Here is a 17,117-nt window from a genome sequence, read left to right on the forward strand (position 1 = left end):
TGTCGCTCGGCGCCGCAGGAGAGGTCGATCCAACATACAGGGTTTGTTCTGAAAGTAGTAGGACTCACTTTTTTTATTTAAAATCTATTCATGTGAATAGTACAAACGATAAGAATTTTTCAAGGTAGCACCCTTCCGCACCTACACGCTGCTGCCTATGAGTTTTCCAGTTTTCGTGCGCCTCCAGGAGCGCCTGGACCGGAATGCTGTTTAGCTCCCTCGTGACGGCCTGTTGAACCTCCTCTACCGATCTGTGATGTTTCCCCTGAGCGTCGATTTTATTCTCGGGAATAGAAAAAAGACTGGCGGGGACAAGTCGGAGCTGTAGGAGGGCTGAGGCAGCGTTGCCGCCTTATGCTGGGCAAAAAATCGGGGTCCTCATTCACACGATGAAGAAGATCCTGGCAGATCGCTTCCCGGTTGGCCTTTTGCTCCTCTGACAACACTCCCGGCATCACCTTCGCGCACACTTTCCTCATGGTTAAGTTTTCTGTCACGATATCAAAAACGTCGTTTAGAGGAATGCTGAAGTCATCAGCAATCATTCTGATACTCATCCTACGATCACTGTTCATGTTTCACTCGCTACCCATTTTGGTTGGTCTTGCTGGTCGAAGGGCGTCCGGAGCGGTCGTCGTCTACCACTCTTTCCTTACCTTCTCGGAACAGCTTCTGCCACTCAAAAAACACCTGATCTACCCATGGAAGCGTCACCGTAGGCCTCCTTAATCATGTCGTGAGTCTCTTTGCCCGTTTTACCAAGATTTACACAAAATTTGATCGCGTATCGCTGATCAAGCAAACGTTTCATGATTCTGCGTGACGAGACGCTTCGACAGGGGTTGACAGTACAAGCGACCTGCTCTCTTCAACAGCCGAGAGTCGACTGCCGATTTTCCCCAGCATTCCTAATATCCCCCTACAGCGATCCTGCACGCGCAGACCGCCTGTCGTCCGCCCGTTCATCCAGGAAAAAACCAGTCCTACTACTTTCAGAACACACCCTGTATAAGGGCGTTCGGAGTGGCACCTTAAAGGCTCATTCACACTTGCGAGTCGCAAAGGGCGTGCGACTCGCAGTCGCTTGCGACCAAGTAGCAGCTCGACAACACCGTTGTTCACACTTGCAAGCGCGACCAGCGGGTCGCCTTCTCGTTAGATTCTCGTTTGAAGCGAAAACTCTCGGGAATGACGTTGTTCGCGCGCTTTCGAGAGTTTCGTCTGTTTTGGCCGCGCCTCCTGTACTCGCGCTCGATAGTCTACACTGCTATTCGCAATGTAATACAACTACCCGAGCGAAGATTAGGTTGTCGTGACGGTTTTGATGTGCACCGAGGTCGTACAAGCGTCACGAAGACAGAGGCGCGCTTCTCTGTAGGGCCGGCCTACCAGCTTGCAGAATGTCGGCCGCCGCGGCGTCACAAAAATGCGCAAAGATTGCTTGTTCGCGTTCATACCAAGCCCTTGGGTACAGGAATGTAAAAAATGAATAATTTTTGAAGATCGCTGGCCAGTGCCGAGTTGCTGGTAGAAGGGATAACAGCGACAAAAGCAAATTTCTTCCCAGAGCCGCTTTGCTGCTGCTCCTCCATGCGGCTCGACTGTTGTCTGCTAGCTCCGCTGCTGAAGGCGTCGCAGAAGTCGAGCATGTCTTGATATTATTATGATACAAGGTCCGCAATAAAGTGGTGACGAAATCAGCATCTTAATTACTAGCGCTGGCCAGGATCCGAAGCGCCCTCAGTTGCGACATCGATATGAAACCGGCTAGGCTTAGCGACGACTACGGCAGCCCGCTGGGAGCAGCGCAGGTCGTCGCCCGGCGCGCCCGCGAGCGGTGTCGTTGCCGGAAGCTTGGCTCACTCGCTGATTGGTTCAGAGGTTTGCGACTCGCAGTCGCGAGGCTGAAAAATCGAGCACCGAGCGACTGGCCCGCGACTGTCGCTTTTCGACCAGGGCGACCGTTTGCGACTGTCGCTTTTCGACCAGGGCGACCGTTTGCGACTCGCAAGTGTGAACGGGCCTTAAGACGGGCGTTAGGTGTGTTTTATTGCGTTCGCTGCTGTCTTCAGCTCGCGCGCGAGATACTTTTTCTTCTTCGCGCGTACAAAGGTGGCTACGTTACAATGCAAATTTCTAATGCGTGTAAATACGTCTAATGTAAAATCGTCTAAGTACTAGCAAATAGGCAAAATTCGAAAATACAATAAATACAAAGAGTGGTAATGCATATAGCAGCAGATACATGCAAATTATTGCATATGCTATTACTGTAAATGGTTGATATATATGTAACTGAATGCACGTAAACGTCCCCTTTCTTTTCTACAGTCTGTGTAGCGAAGTTCCTCAGCTCCACATAAACCAGCATAAGATCTCCCACACCTCACACAAAAATGAAAGCAGCAGCCATACTGAACATAACCGGTGCCATTTTACTGCTGCTGAGAGGACACCTCGTCAGCGTCGCGGACAACAACATTTACCCGCGCAAAACAAGTTTCGCCAACCACGGAGCCACGAAACGAACGAACGTGACAACAATTCGTTTGGCAAGGAACACCAATAAGCGGCGCAAACACCTAAAGAAGGGCCTCAAGTATGCCAGCCGCGATCCACAAGTGATAGTCGGAGCGAACACCTCAGCCCATCTCTGCAAACGGCGAGCAAAGCAGCCGCGCCACGGATGAAGCGACGGCTACACAAGGGGTAGAAAGCAAGAATCTCACAGACCAGTGGCATGCGCGTGGTGTAGCAGTAGGACAGAACTATCACCAATTCCTCCGTGTTCGTACCCTCTCCCCCGGAGTCTCACTCGGGAGGAGGAGGTATCTGTGCGCCGGATTCGGGCAGGAGCGGCTCTGACTCCTTCTGTGCGTCATCGGTGGCGTGACAAACGTTACGAAGTGACAGACAAGTGTCCCCATTGTGGTGCTGCGCCCGACCAGTGTGATGAAAAACACTTGCTGTGGACTTGCCCGGCTACAGCTTCCGTGAGACGACGTTTACTAAGAAAGGTTGGCCTGCGATGGGACGTTGCAGACGAGTATACCAAGTGGACTCTAGATAATCGCTATATCACGAACTTTTGCCGCTTTTTAAGCGAGGCTTGTTTGCACTCCTTTTTATAACTCTCTTTTCTTTTTCATTATGCCTGGTGGCAAACAGCTCGAATAAAAAAAAAAAAAAACGCCAGCACCACGCGACCATGCGCAAGCATGACGCAAGCAGTCCTACCATCTGGGTAGCGCCGCAGTGCGACGACTAACTGAAATGAGGCGTACCGACGGCTCCCATTGCGAAGCGGGCGATGTGGCTGGCATTGTATGAACATAGGAGGCGCTGATCTGCCGAACCGACCTGCCGAGTTTCCGGGCGTGGTTAGCAGATGCTCCCTGCCCTTAATACTACGCTTCATGTCCACAACACAGTCAAAATTCCCCAAAGAGGGCATGTGGCATGGGATCGCGGCTCTGGGACTTGGCTGAGCGCAAGAACTCATTAGTTAATGCCACGGTGCACACGTTACTGGCACGTACCGCCTTCGACAAAATTAACCAGGCAGGCGTGAACGTACCGGGAGCGAGGCCGTGAGGTGGCATTGCGTTCGCCGGCACTTGCTCTGCAGCTACCGCTGATGACGTTGCTTTGCGCCCTCACCCTCGCTGCGTGGATGATAAAACTTTGTGCGTAATATGTACAGGCGCCCAAATCTTTAACTGGCGTGCGCGAGCGGTGACTTTTCTGTTCGACAGCGCCGTATGACGGAGCGAAGTTGGAAACAGGATGAGGCTAAGCGCATGCCCACAAAGCACGCTCGGCTGGGCCCGTCGTCTGCCAGGCTGTTCCTTCTTAAGGACGTCACCCCTTATTATCGCGTTTCGACGAGCAGGCAGCGTGAGTAGACGAATGGTTTTGCTAGCATTTTACGTTCCGAAGAACAGCGTTGTAGAAACCAAGCGAGGAAATAAAAGTGAAAGATAGGCCGAACACTCCCAATCATGCGATAAGCCGGAGAACATATATCGTTCATGTGTTACTTGCTGACGCAAAAGCTATTTTCATCTGCACGAAGGGCGCTTATCAACACTCTGCGTGCTTTATGCTTCAGCTTGGTGACGAAATTAAAAGGCCGCTGTGAAACTGAAGTGAAGCTGCTCTGCAGCCGTGCTCGCAGCAGTTCGGAACAGTTATCATGATGCCACTCCGTGTATGTCAAGCGACAAGGCTCCTAATTATAGGGATGTCATTGGGCGGCTCATCGCAGAAGGAGATGCTAAAGCAACTGGAGTGGCTGGGGCTTCAGTGGGCAGAATCATACGTGTCTACTGGGACGAAGGTCGGATCGAAGATGCTGCTCGCTACCTCACCAGGAAAAAAGAAGACTTGCAGATTGTTGCCTGAGCTAGCGACAACCCTTTCATAACGATAATGACCCATGTTCTCCATTCATAATGATAACGACCCATGTTCTCCGGCTTATTGCATGATTTGGCGTGTTCGGCATATCTTTCAGTTTTATTTCCTCGCTTGGTTGCTACAACGCTGCTCTTCGGAACGTAAAATGCGAGCAAAACCATTGGCCTACTCACGCTGCCTGCTCGTCGAAACGCGATATGAAGGGGTGACGTCCTTAAGAAGGAACAGCCTAGCAGACGACGGCCCCGGCTGAGCGGACTTTGTGAGCATGCGCTTAGCCTCATCCCATTTCCAACTTCGGTCCGTCATATGGCGCTGACGAACAGAAAAGTCGCCGCTCGCGCACACCAGCTAAAGATTTGGGCGCCTGTACCGCCGGAGCATGGTAGAACTGAGCGAGGGCGCTGAGCGCAGCAAAGGTGATCTTGGCTGCTTTTGGACAAGCCCTACGAAGCTCGCATGAAGCGGTTTTTCGCTTCATAATTAGTAAGGCGCATTTCCAGATCCAGCGCAGAGGCTCATGGGAAAATCGTCTGCTACCGCTACTTCCGGTTCCAAATTTCTCCCCTGCTCGACTGCTTCACTGCAGTACTCGCAGTGCTAATTCGCTTCTTACTCTAATTTATTTCCGCTGCAACACCGCCAATTGTATTGCATCAACGCAAGACCAACTCGACGTCGACTGTGTTCTGCTTCGTAGCACGTTTTCGCATGAAGTACAACCAAAATAATGTAAACGGTAGGAGGTATTCTATGCGTATGCAGTGCGATGTGTTGAGACGTTGAGACGCGCTGTGCGCACGGTTGCATGAATGGATAGTCCGCTATAGCCCACTGGCAGCTTTTACATGCTGTGAGGAAAATACATGAACCGTTTGCTAAACTCTGCAAGCTCAGCCCTTCGTTGTCTTCGTAGTGCAGCAAAAAAAAACTGATATATAATGACGAAAGCTTTAAACTAGTTCAATCGCACACACAACCGACCGCCATGCATACGCAGAACAGCCAGCCTACGCTGACACATTATAACCACGAAAAAACACTCGTACCTTTCGTTATTTTCATTTTCCGCGCTCAGGACGCGTTCATACGCAGTACGCGTTGATCTTACGGTGATGCAGTGCAATACGCAATGTCGCAGCACAAATAGATTAGCGAATAAACGATGCACGAATGCAGGGCAATTGCTATGCAGAAGGCAGTGCATGGGAAAAATTTGCAAACGGAAGTAGCTGGCAGACGATTTTCTCATGGTTCTTTGTGTTCACTTCGGAAACGCACCTCGCCTACTGTAACGAGCGCTTTGGTTCTATACACCACTTGCGAAACAGATAGGCAAAACAGCGCTTTTCTGCACATTTCAAGGGCCTGCACACCACAACAGGTACACGAATCTTGAAATTCAAGGAACATTTTTTCGCAGTGCTTTGCGTCCTACAGCGTTATGCTCTTCGAGTACGAAAATATGCGGATTCTTTGAAGTCCTTTCCAACCTTGCCAAATTTTTTTTATGCGAAGCGTATTACTAGAGCTACACTACAGCCCGTCGAGCGCGGCGGTGGAGCTACCATTGACCTTTAGCGTGACCACGTGACACCACGTGACAACATGACGTCACAGCAGAGGAGAGATGGGCTGCCGGCTCGCGCGGTCGGCCGCGGCGGTGGAGGCTCCACATCAGAGGCGCTGCAGCTGACCACGTGACGCTACAGCAGCGGTATAAAGCTGAGCTTGCCTCGCTCTCCGGGCACTTACGAGGCGGCCAGGTGTTGGGATGCCGCCTAGAAGCAGGGCTGATTTGAACGAGAAGCGAAAGCTTCAGCGTGCCACAGAGACCGATGAAGAGCGGGATGAACGTCTGGCTAAGCGGCGTGCTCAATATGCGGCTCGGCGACAACGTTCTACAACAACTGAAGAATAAAGCGAGGAACTTTGCCAAGCCTAGCCATCAATATGCTTCGCATCTGACTAGGCTTAACCTTAGCTAAGCCTCAGCCATTTTTTTGTGATGCATCTGCTTGCTGCTCCTAGACTACGCCTTTTAAAATTTGTAAATGCTTGATTGTAATGTTTTCTTGAGTTAGCTTGGAGGTAACGTTTTTGTTTAAAAATCAAAGTGCAGGACGTCTTTCTTGTGCTCAGCAATTGAAGCACACCAAATTACTTGCTGATCAATAACCGCCTTTTACATCTGGCCAACGCGGTCTCGCATTCATACCCAAATACTGAGCTCATGGTGTCAGAACCAACATGTACTTTTGTGTTTGACCACCCTCTTCTTCGCTCATTGCCAGTGACAGATTAAGGGCCTTAGTATCTCGTTGACAACCATTCTACGCAACGCGTAGGGGTGGTGGAGTCAAACGCCAATCAATCATTTTCATCGCATGAAAGCACCGGCCGCACTTATTACGCTCCAAATTTTTACCATCCACGCAGCAAGCGTGAGGTGTGAGGGCGCAAAGCAACATCAAGGGCAATCTGAGCGAGCGCTCGCCAGCAAGCACAAGCGAGCTCAATGCCACCTCATGGCAGCGCTCCCGCTCCGGGGCCATTCGCGCCTGCTTGGTTACTTTTGACAAAGACGGTACACGCTGGCAAACGAGTCCTCTGTCCGTCGAGACCTTAAGAGGTCCACCACTGTCACCCGAAAGTCAGGCCCAAAAGTTCAATGCGCACCCGGACGAAACTCTGGTGTCAAGAAAACAACCACACCGCAACACCGTGAGTCCGTCGAGGAAAAGCAAGCAAAAGCATTAAAACACGAATGGAAAGAAATAACATCGCTAAGAGTGTGGAAGTTGCACTCCTATAAAAACAAAACGTCAGCACGAGACGAACGTGCACTTTCGGCTGCTAGTAGGGATTACGGAATCCTTGCACGTTAAGGAAAGCGAAATTGAGCCATAAGAAAAAGGAAACCAATAGAACAAAACAAAAAACCTGGAAACAGGTACACAAACTGCGACGGACTCACGGCAGAGTTTTGCTGGCAAATCTGTGGGTGAAGGCGCACACCGGCGATGGCAAGGGGCTTTTGAAGGGGTGCCCCAGGCCCGCGTTGGCGCTCGAGCTGACGGCCCCGCTGCTGAGGGAAAGCGACGATACGTTGCGATTATCGGGCTGTGCAAAAGTTCGAGCGATGTGAGCGGCTGCACTGTTAAAACCCCAGTCACAACAGTCCCACATGCACACACCGGCACACTGCACAACTCATACGCAGTTCCCTGTTCGTCCTCCGCGCCGGTAGAACCGTTCCGCCGATAAGCGAGAAGCGATAGCGGCGGCTAGCAGCAAGCGCCGAGCAACTGGCGCCCGGGCCGCCGCAATGCAAGGGAGGAAGAGAAGGAGGGGAAGGGGGAAGGGGGACCGTAACGGCTGAGCGCTTTGAAACTGGAAGCCATATATGACGCCATTGTGGCTACGGCGTTAAAGACGAGACGTTCATCGCGGCGCCGTCGTCGTCCCCAGTCTTCGGTTTCTTGTTCAGAGCTGGAGGCGCGGATGACGCCGTTCTGCTCTCCGAGGACGAATGCTACCGGTTCGTTTCGTCGGCGACATCAAGTTGCAGCGCTGGTGCACTCCCCGTCGCAGCGACGTCACGGTGCTTGAGGGCACAGCAGCCGGGAGGTTCCCAGAGAGAAGTCGCGTCGTGCCCACTTGGACGTTACCCTGGCTGACGTCCTTCATCAGCGTGTGCAGAGCAACGTGCCGGGAAGGGGATACGGGCGACTCGGAATGCGACTCGGCCTGCGTGCGTTGCGCCGCAGTGGACGGCGCCTCGAAAAGGGAAGCATCCAAGCTCGGAAGCTCCAGCAGTAAAGCCACCAGGGGCAACACGTCCGAGTCCTCTGTTGGTGCAGGAGCGCGGTACGCGTCGTCGTCGAACGCGGGGTCAGAGCTTGCCACTTCGGACTCCACTGCCAGGGTCATGGTAGACGGGGTCGTGGTGGGAACTTTGAGCTCATTGGGGGGGGGGGGGGGGGGGGGGGGGGGGGGCAGAGCGCTCGTCGGTAGTCGCCCCGACGCCTTCGCTCAACTTGCGTAACAACGCGGCAGCCGCAGCAGCGGTCGCGTACGAACGCGGTAACACAGTCCGAGATCGCGTGTGCAACGCCGCACCGCTTGCACGCTGCCTGACACCTCCGCATCGTGGCCGTATGCAGCGCAGCAGTCGCAACGCACTGCAGTACGGAAGCGCCAAAGTGGCCCTCCGCGCCGCACTTGGCACACACCCTCTTTATCCCGCAATATTCCAGCATCGCACGGTGCCCCGCGACGGTGATGAAGTTCGGTGGAGCCCGCTGCAAATCAAACTTACTAGCGTGGCTCCGTTGCGCACATGGCTCTTGTCTTCGGAGACAGGCTCGGTCGCTGCGGACCTTGCCATACGGGCTCAAAGCTGCGACGGAGGAGTCGTCGCTGACAGGTGGTGGGGGACGGAAGGCAGTCACAAAAACCACTGAGGCAGCAAATCGCACCCCTGGCACTTGTTTTCCACCTACAAGAATCGTGCTGGCCGCTACCATTTTTATTGCTTTCGCTATCGACGAGGAGGCTGCCGAAGTGCTGCAGTTACCGCAGCTCCCCCCCCCCCCCCCCCCTTCCCGACACCGACGACCGCCTCAAGGGAATCGGTGAGGTCTGCCGGAACAGGCTCCGACAAGGTAAACTGAAAGCATTGAGCCGTGATTGGTTGCTGAACAGGAGGCGGAAGATCAGTGGTCCGGTTGCCCTGGGCACCACGGCTGGAGGAGCGCGGTGGACTACGGAACAACAGCAGGACCTCCGGGGATGGGCTGGACCCGGGGGCCCGTCTGGGCGGTGTCGCTCTGGAGACTTCTGGGAGACGACGACCTAAATGCCGGCCTCTCCTTGTGCAAAAAACTTTGTCCGTCCGGTTTCCGTCCGTCCACCTTGAGCCGTCCTTTAGGACCTGCATGTTTTAGACATCCCCCATGGAAGTGATCACCTGCCAGTTTTTATCAGCTTACCATCCTCACCTGCAATCATCGCCATCAAACCGTGGCGTTGGAAACTGCATTTAGCTGACAGGGTATTGTTTAGAGAAAAAGCCAGTCGGCACGAAATCTTTTCGTGCAGACTAAACGAACTTTTCACAACTTGTATGCTGACTGCTGCCCGCTTAGCTATCCCTCAATCCTCAGGCGAAGTGCAACGTAACCACGAAGTGCGGCGGACGAAAGAATATAAAGAGGCAAAGAGAAAACAAAGTAAAGTCTGAGGTGTCTTTTGCAGATATTCAACTGAGGAGAAGCTTTTAAAGATAAAAAAAAAGCGTGAGAAATAGCACGGTATGTCCGTCGCAGTGCTGAAAAGATATCCTGGCAAATTTATATGTCATCAATAAACAGCTCAATCACATATAAAAAGTTGGAGCAGGTTCTTAACCTAAATGGCAGCTACTTCCCATTCAGATTCCCTCTCCTGGCAACGCCAGGCATTCAGACAAGTATCGAGGAACAGGCAGACATATTAGGTAAGCATTTCACTGCAGTTTCTAGTTCTTCACACTACGCATTGTCATTAAAAAAACAAAACAAAAATATAGCCAAAAAACACAGACTCCCTTTAGTGGAATCACAAATGAACCTTCTGGTGGAATCACAAATGAACACAAATGCACATCGCGAGAGTGTTGCACTTTAACACTAAGAGTGATCGGCTGCGGCGATAGCCTAGTTGTCTCGTGCAGTGGCCAGCCAAGATGATTGGTTTAGTTTATTGGGGTTTAACGTCCCAAAGCGACTGAGGCTATGAGAGACGCCGTAGTGAAGGGCTCCGGAAATTTCGACCACCTGGGGTTCTTTAACGTGCACTGACATCGCACAGCACACGGGCCTCTAGAATTTCGCCTTCAAGAAATTCAGCCGCCGCGGCCGGGATCGAACCCGCGTCTTTCGGGCCAGCAACCGAGCGCCGTAACCACTTAGCCACTGCGGCGGGGCGCCAGCGAAGATGATCTGTTCTCGTTGCCGTGACTGCGAGTCCCAGGCGCGCTGGGTTTTTTTTATTTATTTATTTACTTGTGGTTCTGGCTCGGTTATAGCGACGGCGACGACGCGGCTGAACCCACGAACGGGCGCTTAACAATGTCGGCGACGAAAGCCCGGCTGCGAATGTGGTGGACACTCGCCCGGCGTTAGCAGCAACCCCCCCCCCCCCCCCCCTTAAAGGGTCACGGACTACCCTCTGGTCGAAAATATTTGCTACCACTCTGGTAGCGAGACATCGTGCCCGGAAGGCGCGGCCGCAAATATTTCTTGAAAAGACTTATTAATAGCGTAGCTACAGCCATCGCAATCGAGCTACTTCGCCATGCTTCTCTCCTTCCGTTCCCTCGTCAAGATTTTTCGCTCTCGCGCCTCGTCGAGTAAGCTCCACTACGGAAAATCGCCCTTCCTTCTCCATGTTAGTGGGAGGCGTGGTGTCTGGGGGAGTACGTCGCATGTCTACCTCATGGCCCCGCCTTGAAAAGAATTCTTTTCTTGATTTTTGTACCCGGTCTATTTAATGAGGGGCGGGGGGAGGAGCGGCGGGTCTCCCAACACCCTCTCTGTTTTGCTGGGTCTCCTCGCGGTGTTTCGGCGCGGTTTTTTTCTTTGTCCTTCCTCTTCCCAGTTGTTTTTTGTTTGTCTGAAGCTTTTTTTTTCACCTTCTTGACCCCCTTCTCTGCCCTTCCTGGTTGGGTGAGCAACAAAACTGCTTGACCCCTGTCTTTTACCGGCCTATGTTCGTGCCCCGCTTGTTCTCGTCATTGGGCATTGTTTGCTCCGCTGGGTTCACACATGTTTTTTCTTCACTCCACGCCTTCGTCTTATCTAAGGCTGCTTGTCCTCAACGTTGAAATAGCGTCGTTGCATCTTCTCCACACACTGATTGATCGAGAGACTCGATCGGCTCGACCACCTAAACTTGCTAGCGAGCACATCCTTTCACATATTTGTTTGTTTTTGTCAGTGACAACCCCAGTTAGCGAGCCTCCTTTTCATAAAAGTTTTTTTAGGCCTCCCTACCGTTGTACGACCGGAGGGGTGGGAGTCGCTTTTGTTCGAAACACACATCGAAGCGCGGACGCGGCAACCGCCCGCTTGCACTTCTCCGTGGTGTCTTTTCTCTTCTACGCTCCTGTCGTTCAACGGAGCCAAGACAAACTAGGACAGTGGCAGTGTAGACAAGATGAACGAGCGATAAGCAGTGTGTGTGCGAGGGAAAGGCTCTACGACACACGACGCTGCAAAACCTTGCAGCCTTCCAAAACATTGTTTTTTTTTTGGTTGCGAGGGGGGGGGGGGGGGGGAGTGCATAGGTAAAAAAAAACTCAGGAGGGAGCGCACACGCAGCGGCGCTAGATATCACAGCACGCTATCACCTGTTAGGATCACGACGGGCGGGGGGGGGGCGGGCCAACTATTTTTACTTTTTATGACTAGGCTTCAAGGCTGTCGACGGACGCTCACTCCTCAGTTTTTTTTTTTCTCTCTATGCGGGTATGTATGCGTGTGCGAAAACGGAAGGCGCTGCGGAAAGCGTACGACAACGAGGAGACGACGCGACGAACCGGCTATGCCCACCCTTCGCGCGTTAGTCAGAATGACGCACCAATGGAATGCCTTTTGCAAAAGTTTTCAGTATGACGTCAACCCGAAGGCTCGGGAGCCAGAGTAGAGGCTGAGGACGTTTGCTTCTCGAAGGAAAGAACGAACGGGCTTTTATTTGAATTGTTACAGCTTTTCGGGGCGCGCATGGCTCTAGTATCTTGCAGAGATTATCTTCGATGCCTCATCTATGCAGTGGGCTTGTTTTTCAAAATTTTCCAGACCCGTGGTCAGCTGCCCTGCGCTCTAAACGGCAAACATTGTACCTTTTCTGAAACCCAGGAAAACCACCAACACCTGATAGCAGTTATTGACATATAGCCCCTAAAAGTTGTCTGGTCAGATCTTTCGAAAGTGTTCGGAATATTACTATCTAAACCCGTGAACTTCTTGACATCTATTAGCGTGGTTTTAGGAAAACGTGTTCAACAAATGACCATCTTATTCTAGTTGATAAACACCGTCTGAAAAGCGTTTATTCGCAAAGAACACTGTCTTGCAGTCTTCTTTGATCTGTAGTAGGCTTATACACAACCTGAAAGTACGAATTCACTGCGACCCAGCATATATCTAGGCATCCACATGATGCTGAACTGCCTGAACGACCTCCTTTCCTGCCGTTATTTTCATGTACGCCTAGGATCAACCCACTCAAGCAACTTCCTTCAGGTAAATGGAGTATAGTGGTGTATTTCAAGCAAAACACTCTTTTTTTGTACAACTTACATTGGTTGGTTTGGTTTGGTTTATGGGGTTTAACGTCCCAAAGCGACTAAGGCTATGAGAGACGCCGTAGTGAAGGGCTCCGGAAATTTCGACCACCTGGGGTTCTTTAACGTGCACTGACATCGCACAGTACACGGGCCTCTAGAATTTCTCCTCCAAAGAAATTCTAGCCGCCGCGGCCGGGATCGAACCCGCGTCTTTTGGGTCAGCAGCCGAGCACCATAGCCGCTGAGCCACCGTGGTGGCACAACTTACATTCCATTAAAAGTATAATCCCAAAGTCCATTATGTATTCAGTCTATGTTGATGATCTCCAGGTTGCCTGCACGTCCTCCGAAATATCACCATGTGAGAGCCAAGCACAGCAAACACTAAATAAACTAGCAACTTGGGCACACAAAAACGGATTACAGTTTTTCCACAGAAAATAGTGGTGGTTATGTTCTCGCTCAAACGAGGCATACAGACCGACCCCACCCTAAAACCTAAATGAAATCCTATTGCCAGTAAAAAATGAATACAAATTTCTTGGCATAGCTTTTGACAAAAAAATTCACTTTCCTGTGTCACATAAATACCGCTAAGAAGAACGCTTCCTGATTCCTGAACATATTCAGAGTACCCTCACGGAAACACTGACGATCTGATAGGACATGCCTGTTACACATTTACCGCTCCGTAATACGCTTTTGTTTAGATTATGGTTTAATTGCGTATGGGTCTGCGAGAGTCATATCTAAAGCGACTGGCCCCAGTGCATAACCTCGGTTTTCGTCTCTCAACTGCCGCGTGCAGAACACCTCCCATAAATAGTATTTACGTAGAAACAAATTGACCTCCCCTAGTAGACAGGCGAACAACGCTGACATGCGCACACGTAGTGAAAATAAGGTCCCTACCGAACCATCTTTGTTACCCCACAGTTACAAAGTGCTCTTTCAAAGCACTATACAATAATAAAACCCATTCAATCAAGTCTTTGCTACTTCGCTTCCAAGATATGTGCCAAGAATCGGAAACACTCATGTCCTTCCCATTATTTCCCCAAGAAAGGACTCACTACCACCTTGGTGCAGCCTCCCCTCTGTATGCAACGTCACATTAACACTGTTTCATCAAAAGCAAGCACCACATGAGCACATATTACAAAATACCTGGCACTAGAAGAAAAAATATTTGAAGTAGTTATAATTTTACAGAGACGGCTCAATAACAGAAAATTAGCTGTAGTGCAATTGACTGGGAAAAACAGTCATCAGCATCATCATCATAGTCAGCCTGACTATGCCCACTGTAGGACAAAGGCCTCTCCCACATCACTCCTGTCCTATACCAGCTGCGGTCATCTTATCCCTGCAAATTTCGTTACCCCATCCGCCCCCTGCAGCGCTTTCTTTCTCTTGGAATCCACTCCGTTACCCTTAACGACCATCGGTTACCTTGCTTTCGCACCGCATGCCCTTCCCAAGCTAATTTCTTCCTATTGATTTCGACTAGGATGTCATTAACCCGCGTTTATTCTCTGACCCGCTACGCCCTCTTCATTTCCCTTAACGTTATACCTATCATGTTCCTTTCCATAGCACCCTGCGTTGTCTTGAATTCTGGTCGAACACTACATAGCCTATACTTTACAGCCTGGCAGGTTAGCGGCGGTAAGACACAGACAGCTATTACATACTTTCCTCTTTAAGAATATTGGTTATCTGCCACTCATAAAACCGGCCAAATGCGCTCCGCCCCATTCTTATTCTTTTAGTTATTTCTCTCTCGTGATCCGGATGTGCGGTCACTACCTGCCCTAAGTGCACGTATTCCGAATGCCTCGCTACCAATTCTAAATTGCTGTTCCCCTGCGAGACTGCTGAACATTACTCCGGTTTTCTGCATATTCATTTTTAGACCCATCGTTCTGCTCTGCCTGTATAAGTAATTCATTATGCTTTGCATTTCCTCCCCGGAGTGACTTAGCTCAGTAAGTAAGGCTGCCTAAGTGTGCATCTATGTTTGCCACCCAATGTTATGCTGTCTGTGTAGGTGTTGGCAAAATAATAAATCAGAACTTCGAAAACAGCATCATCTATGCTGATTCCTTGAGCCTAATCACGGCATTAAATCTCAGAAATTGAATTGAACCATTCGTGGGATGCACATTCATAACATGGAAAAAGTAACAACACAAGGACATACGATTTTGTTGGATTCCAAATCACATCGGCATAAGCGGCAGTTAGAGAGCCGACGCTGCGCTGCGCAAACTCAGATTGAAACAAAAAAAGTACACATTACCTACAAAGATTGCATGAAGTTAGTACAGTATAAGCTGAGAATTAAATGGCTGACTAAATAGAATAATGAAGTAAATAAAAATTATAAGGATGATTACGATACTGTGATGAGATATTTGAGCACAGCTCTGCAGGTGTCTTAAGCTCTGTAGCCTCATTGTTTTGCCCTGCTGGGTCGTCGGCACGTGTGGAGACTATATTAGTTCAATAGTAGTATTACTTGATGAAGACAACGTGCAATGCACACACAACACGCGAGAATGTGTATATTAGTCCGATAGCAGTATTAGTTGAAGACGACGCGATATTCAAACACGAGGCGTGATCAGCTGTGACGATAGCCTAGTGCTTTAGTGCAGTGGCCGAACTGCCGCGGGTTCGAATCCCAGCCGCGGCAATAAGTATTTTTATATATTTAAGGTTATGGTTTTATTTATTTATTTATTTATTTATTTATTTATTTATTTATTTATTTATTTATTTATTTATTTACGGTTACACCGATGGGGGCGCCACGGCTCAACCTACGAACGGGCGCTTAAGAGCTGCGCTCAAATAAGCTTCACAGAGTAAACCCATGGTAGGAGAATGGAATCATGCGCCCACATGAACGTTTAATCGAAGTGATTTTATGCCGTCATCGCCGCACACACACTTGATATTCAACTTCTTACAAACAAAAGAAGACAAACTTCTGCATGAGAAATGTGGACTTGAGCTCACAGTTAACCACTTTTTGTTTGCACAAAACTCGAATAGCTAAGAAAAAAAAAAACATTTTACTCTATTCTACAATGAACACATCTTTTCCGCCCAAGCTTTCTCGTAGGAGACGATGCACTTGTTGAAATTTCATCTGTTTTTGGTTTCCTTAAAGAAGCAAGTATCCTAAACAAACCATAATACCTTAAAAACTGTTCATTGCCTACCCACTGAACAAGCTCATTAAACCTTGCGTTTGGCCCATGATGGCCTTAGTTGCTTATGTGCCATAAAACTAAATACAACGTTTTCCTTCTAGGGTTCAAGCCGGAAGTGACAAGCGTTTCTGCGTGGGTGGCTGCTGGACGGTCGTGGACACGGGTTCGTCGTTCATCGAAGGGCCTAGTAAGGAGATAGACAGGATCAACGTCATTATTGGCGCTCAGAAGACACAACACGGCCGCGTACGTACTGTACTCTTGTTTCAAGCCCGCGAGCTGCCTGCAATTGCTCTGTATTTGTACGTTGGGTTTAACGTCCCGAAGCGACACATGAGGACTGCGAGGGATCCTCTAGTGGAGGGCTGTGAATTAATTTAGACTGCCTTTTTACGTATTTTTTTTTGCCTGTCACCTATCCCTCAGAGGGATCACCAGCGCCACCACAGTCTATTGCGGCAATCATAGAACGTCCTGCCTGTATTATCGCAAGTGCACCGCGGAATGTGATCCAACAACGAGAGCGGCAATTGTGCGGGAACCCTCTTATGGTACCTATATGGCATCAACTGCAGACAAGGGTACGGAAAAGAGGGGTTCGTTATGACATACATAGGAAGGAAGCCAATAGCTGCCGACAGCAGTCACAGTATGCTGTTATTCGAGCTTACAGGCTGAAAACTGACGATATTGCCTCAAAATATGCTGCCTTTTCATCAACAAAGCACACAGTTGGAGCATGTCCGCGCCAGTCTTTCTTCACTGGTGTAACTGCGTCCCCGTAAAAAGGACTCGGCACCATCCATCCACTCTCGCATTTTATTTGTTTTTTTTTTATTCTAATTCGTTCGGGGCCCAATCGGCATTATGGCAAGGAGGTGGGAGGTATTTAGAAAACAGAAATGTAGAAATATTAGCGCAAACAAAATCATAAAATCAGTTATAATCCCAAACGATACAAACAACTCTTATCGTAACTCCAATCACAAAATTTGTTACACAATGCATAAACCAGTACAGTGGAAGTGTGGTCTAAAAGAAATCCATCTGGTGCTCAGGCTCTATGGTAGATGGAAAGCTGGGTGCTCGCAATATCTCATCCGGGAACAAATTCCATTCTGCAACTTTATTTATTCAAGTACCTC

The 17,117-nt window shown here is 49.9% G+C and overlaps 1 protein-coding gene across 1 annotated transcript in view; it reads left to right on the plus strand.

Moving 5' to 3' along the window:
- The window catches only part of LOC149352532 (cathepsin D-like), a 29,622-nt gene that overhangs the window by 8,609 nt on the left and 3,896 nt on the right, over window positions 1-17,117 (plus strand). The window contains exon 5 of the mRNA XM_089575703.1: window positions 16,074-16,218. Coding sequence (XP_089431829.1) covers window positions 16,074-16,218 — 145 coding nt within the window. The remainder of the gene's footprint in view (window positions 1-16,073; window positions 16,219-17,117) is intronic.

Source organism: Amblyomma mixtum, chromosome 3, assembly GCF_055824585.1.
Source record: "Amblyomma mixtum isolate Tamu chromosome 3, ASM5582458v1, whole genome shotgun sequence".
In the NCBI taxonomy this organism is placed as follows: Eukaryota; Metazoa; Arthropoda; class Arachnida; order Ixodida; family Ixodidae; genus Amblyomma; species Amblyomma mixtum.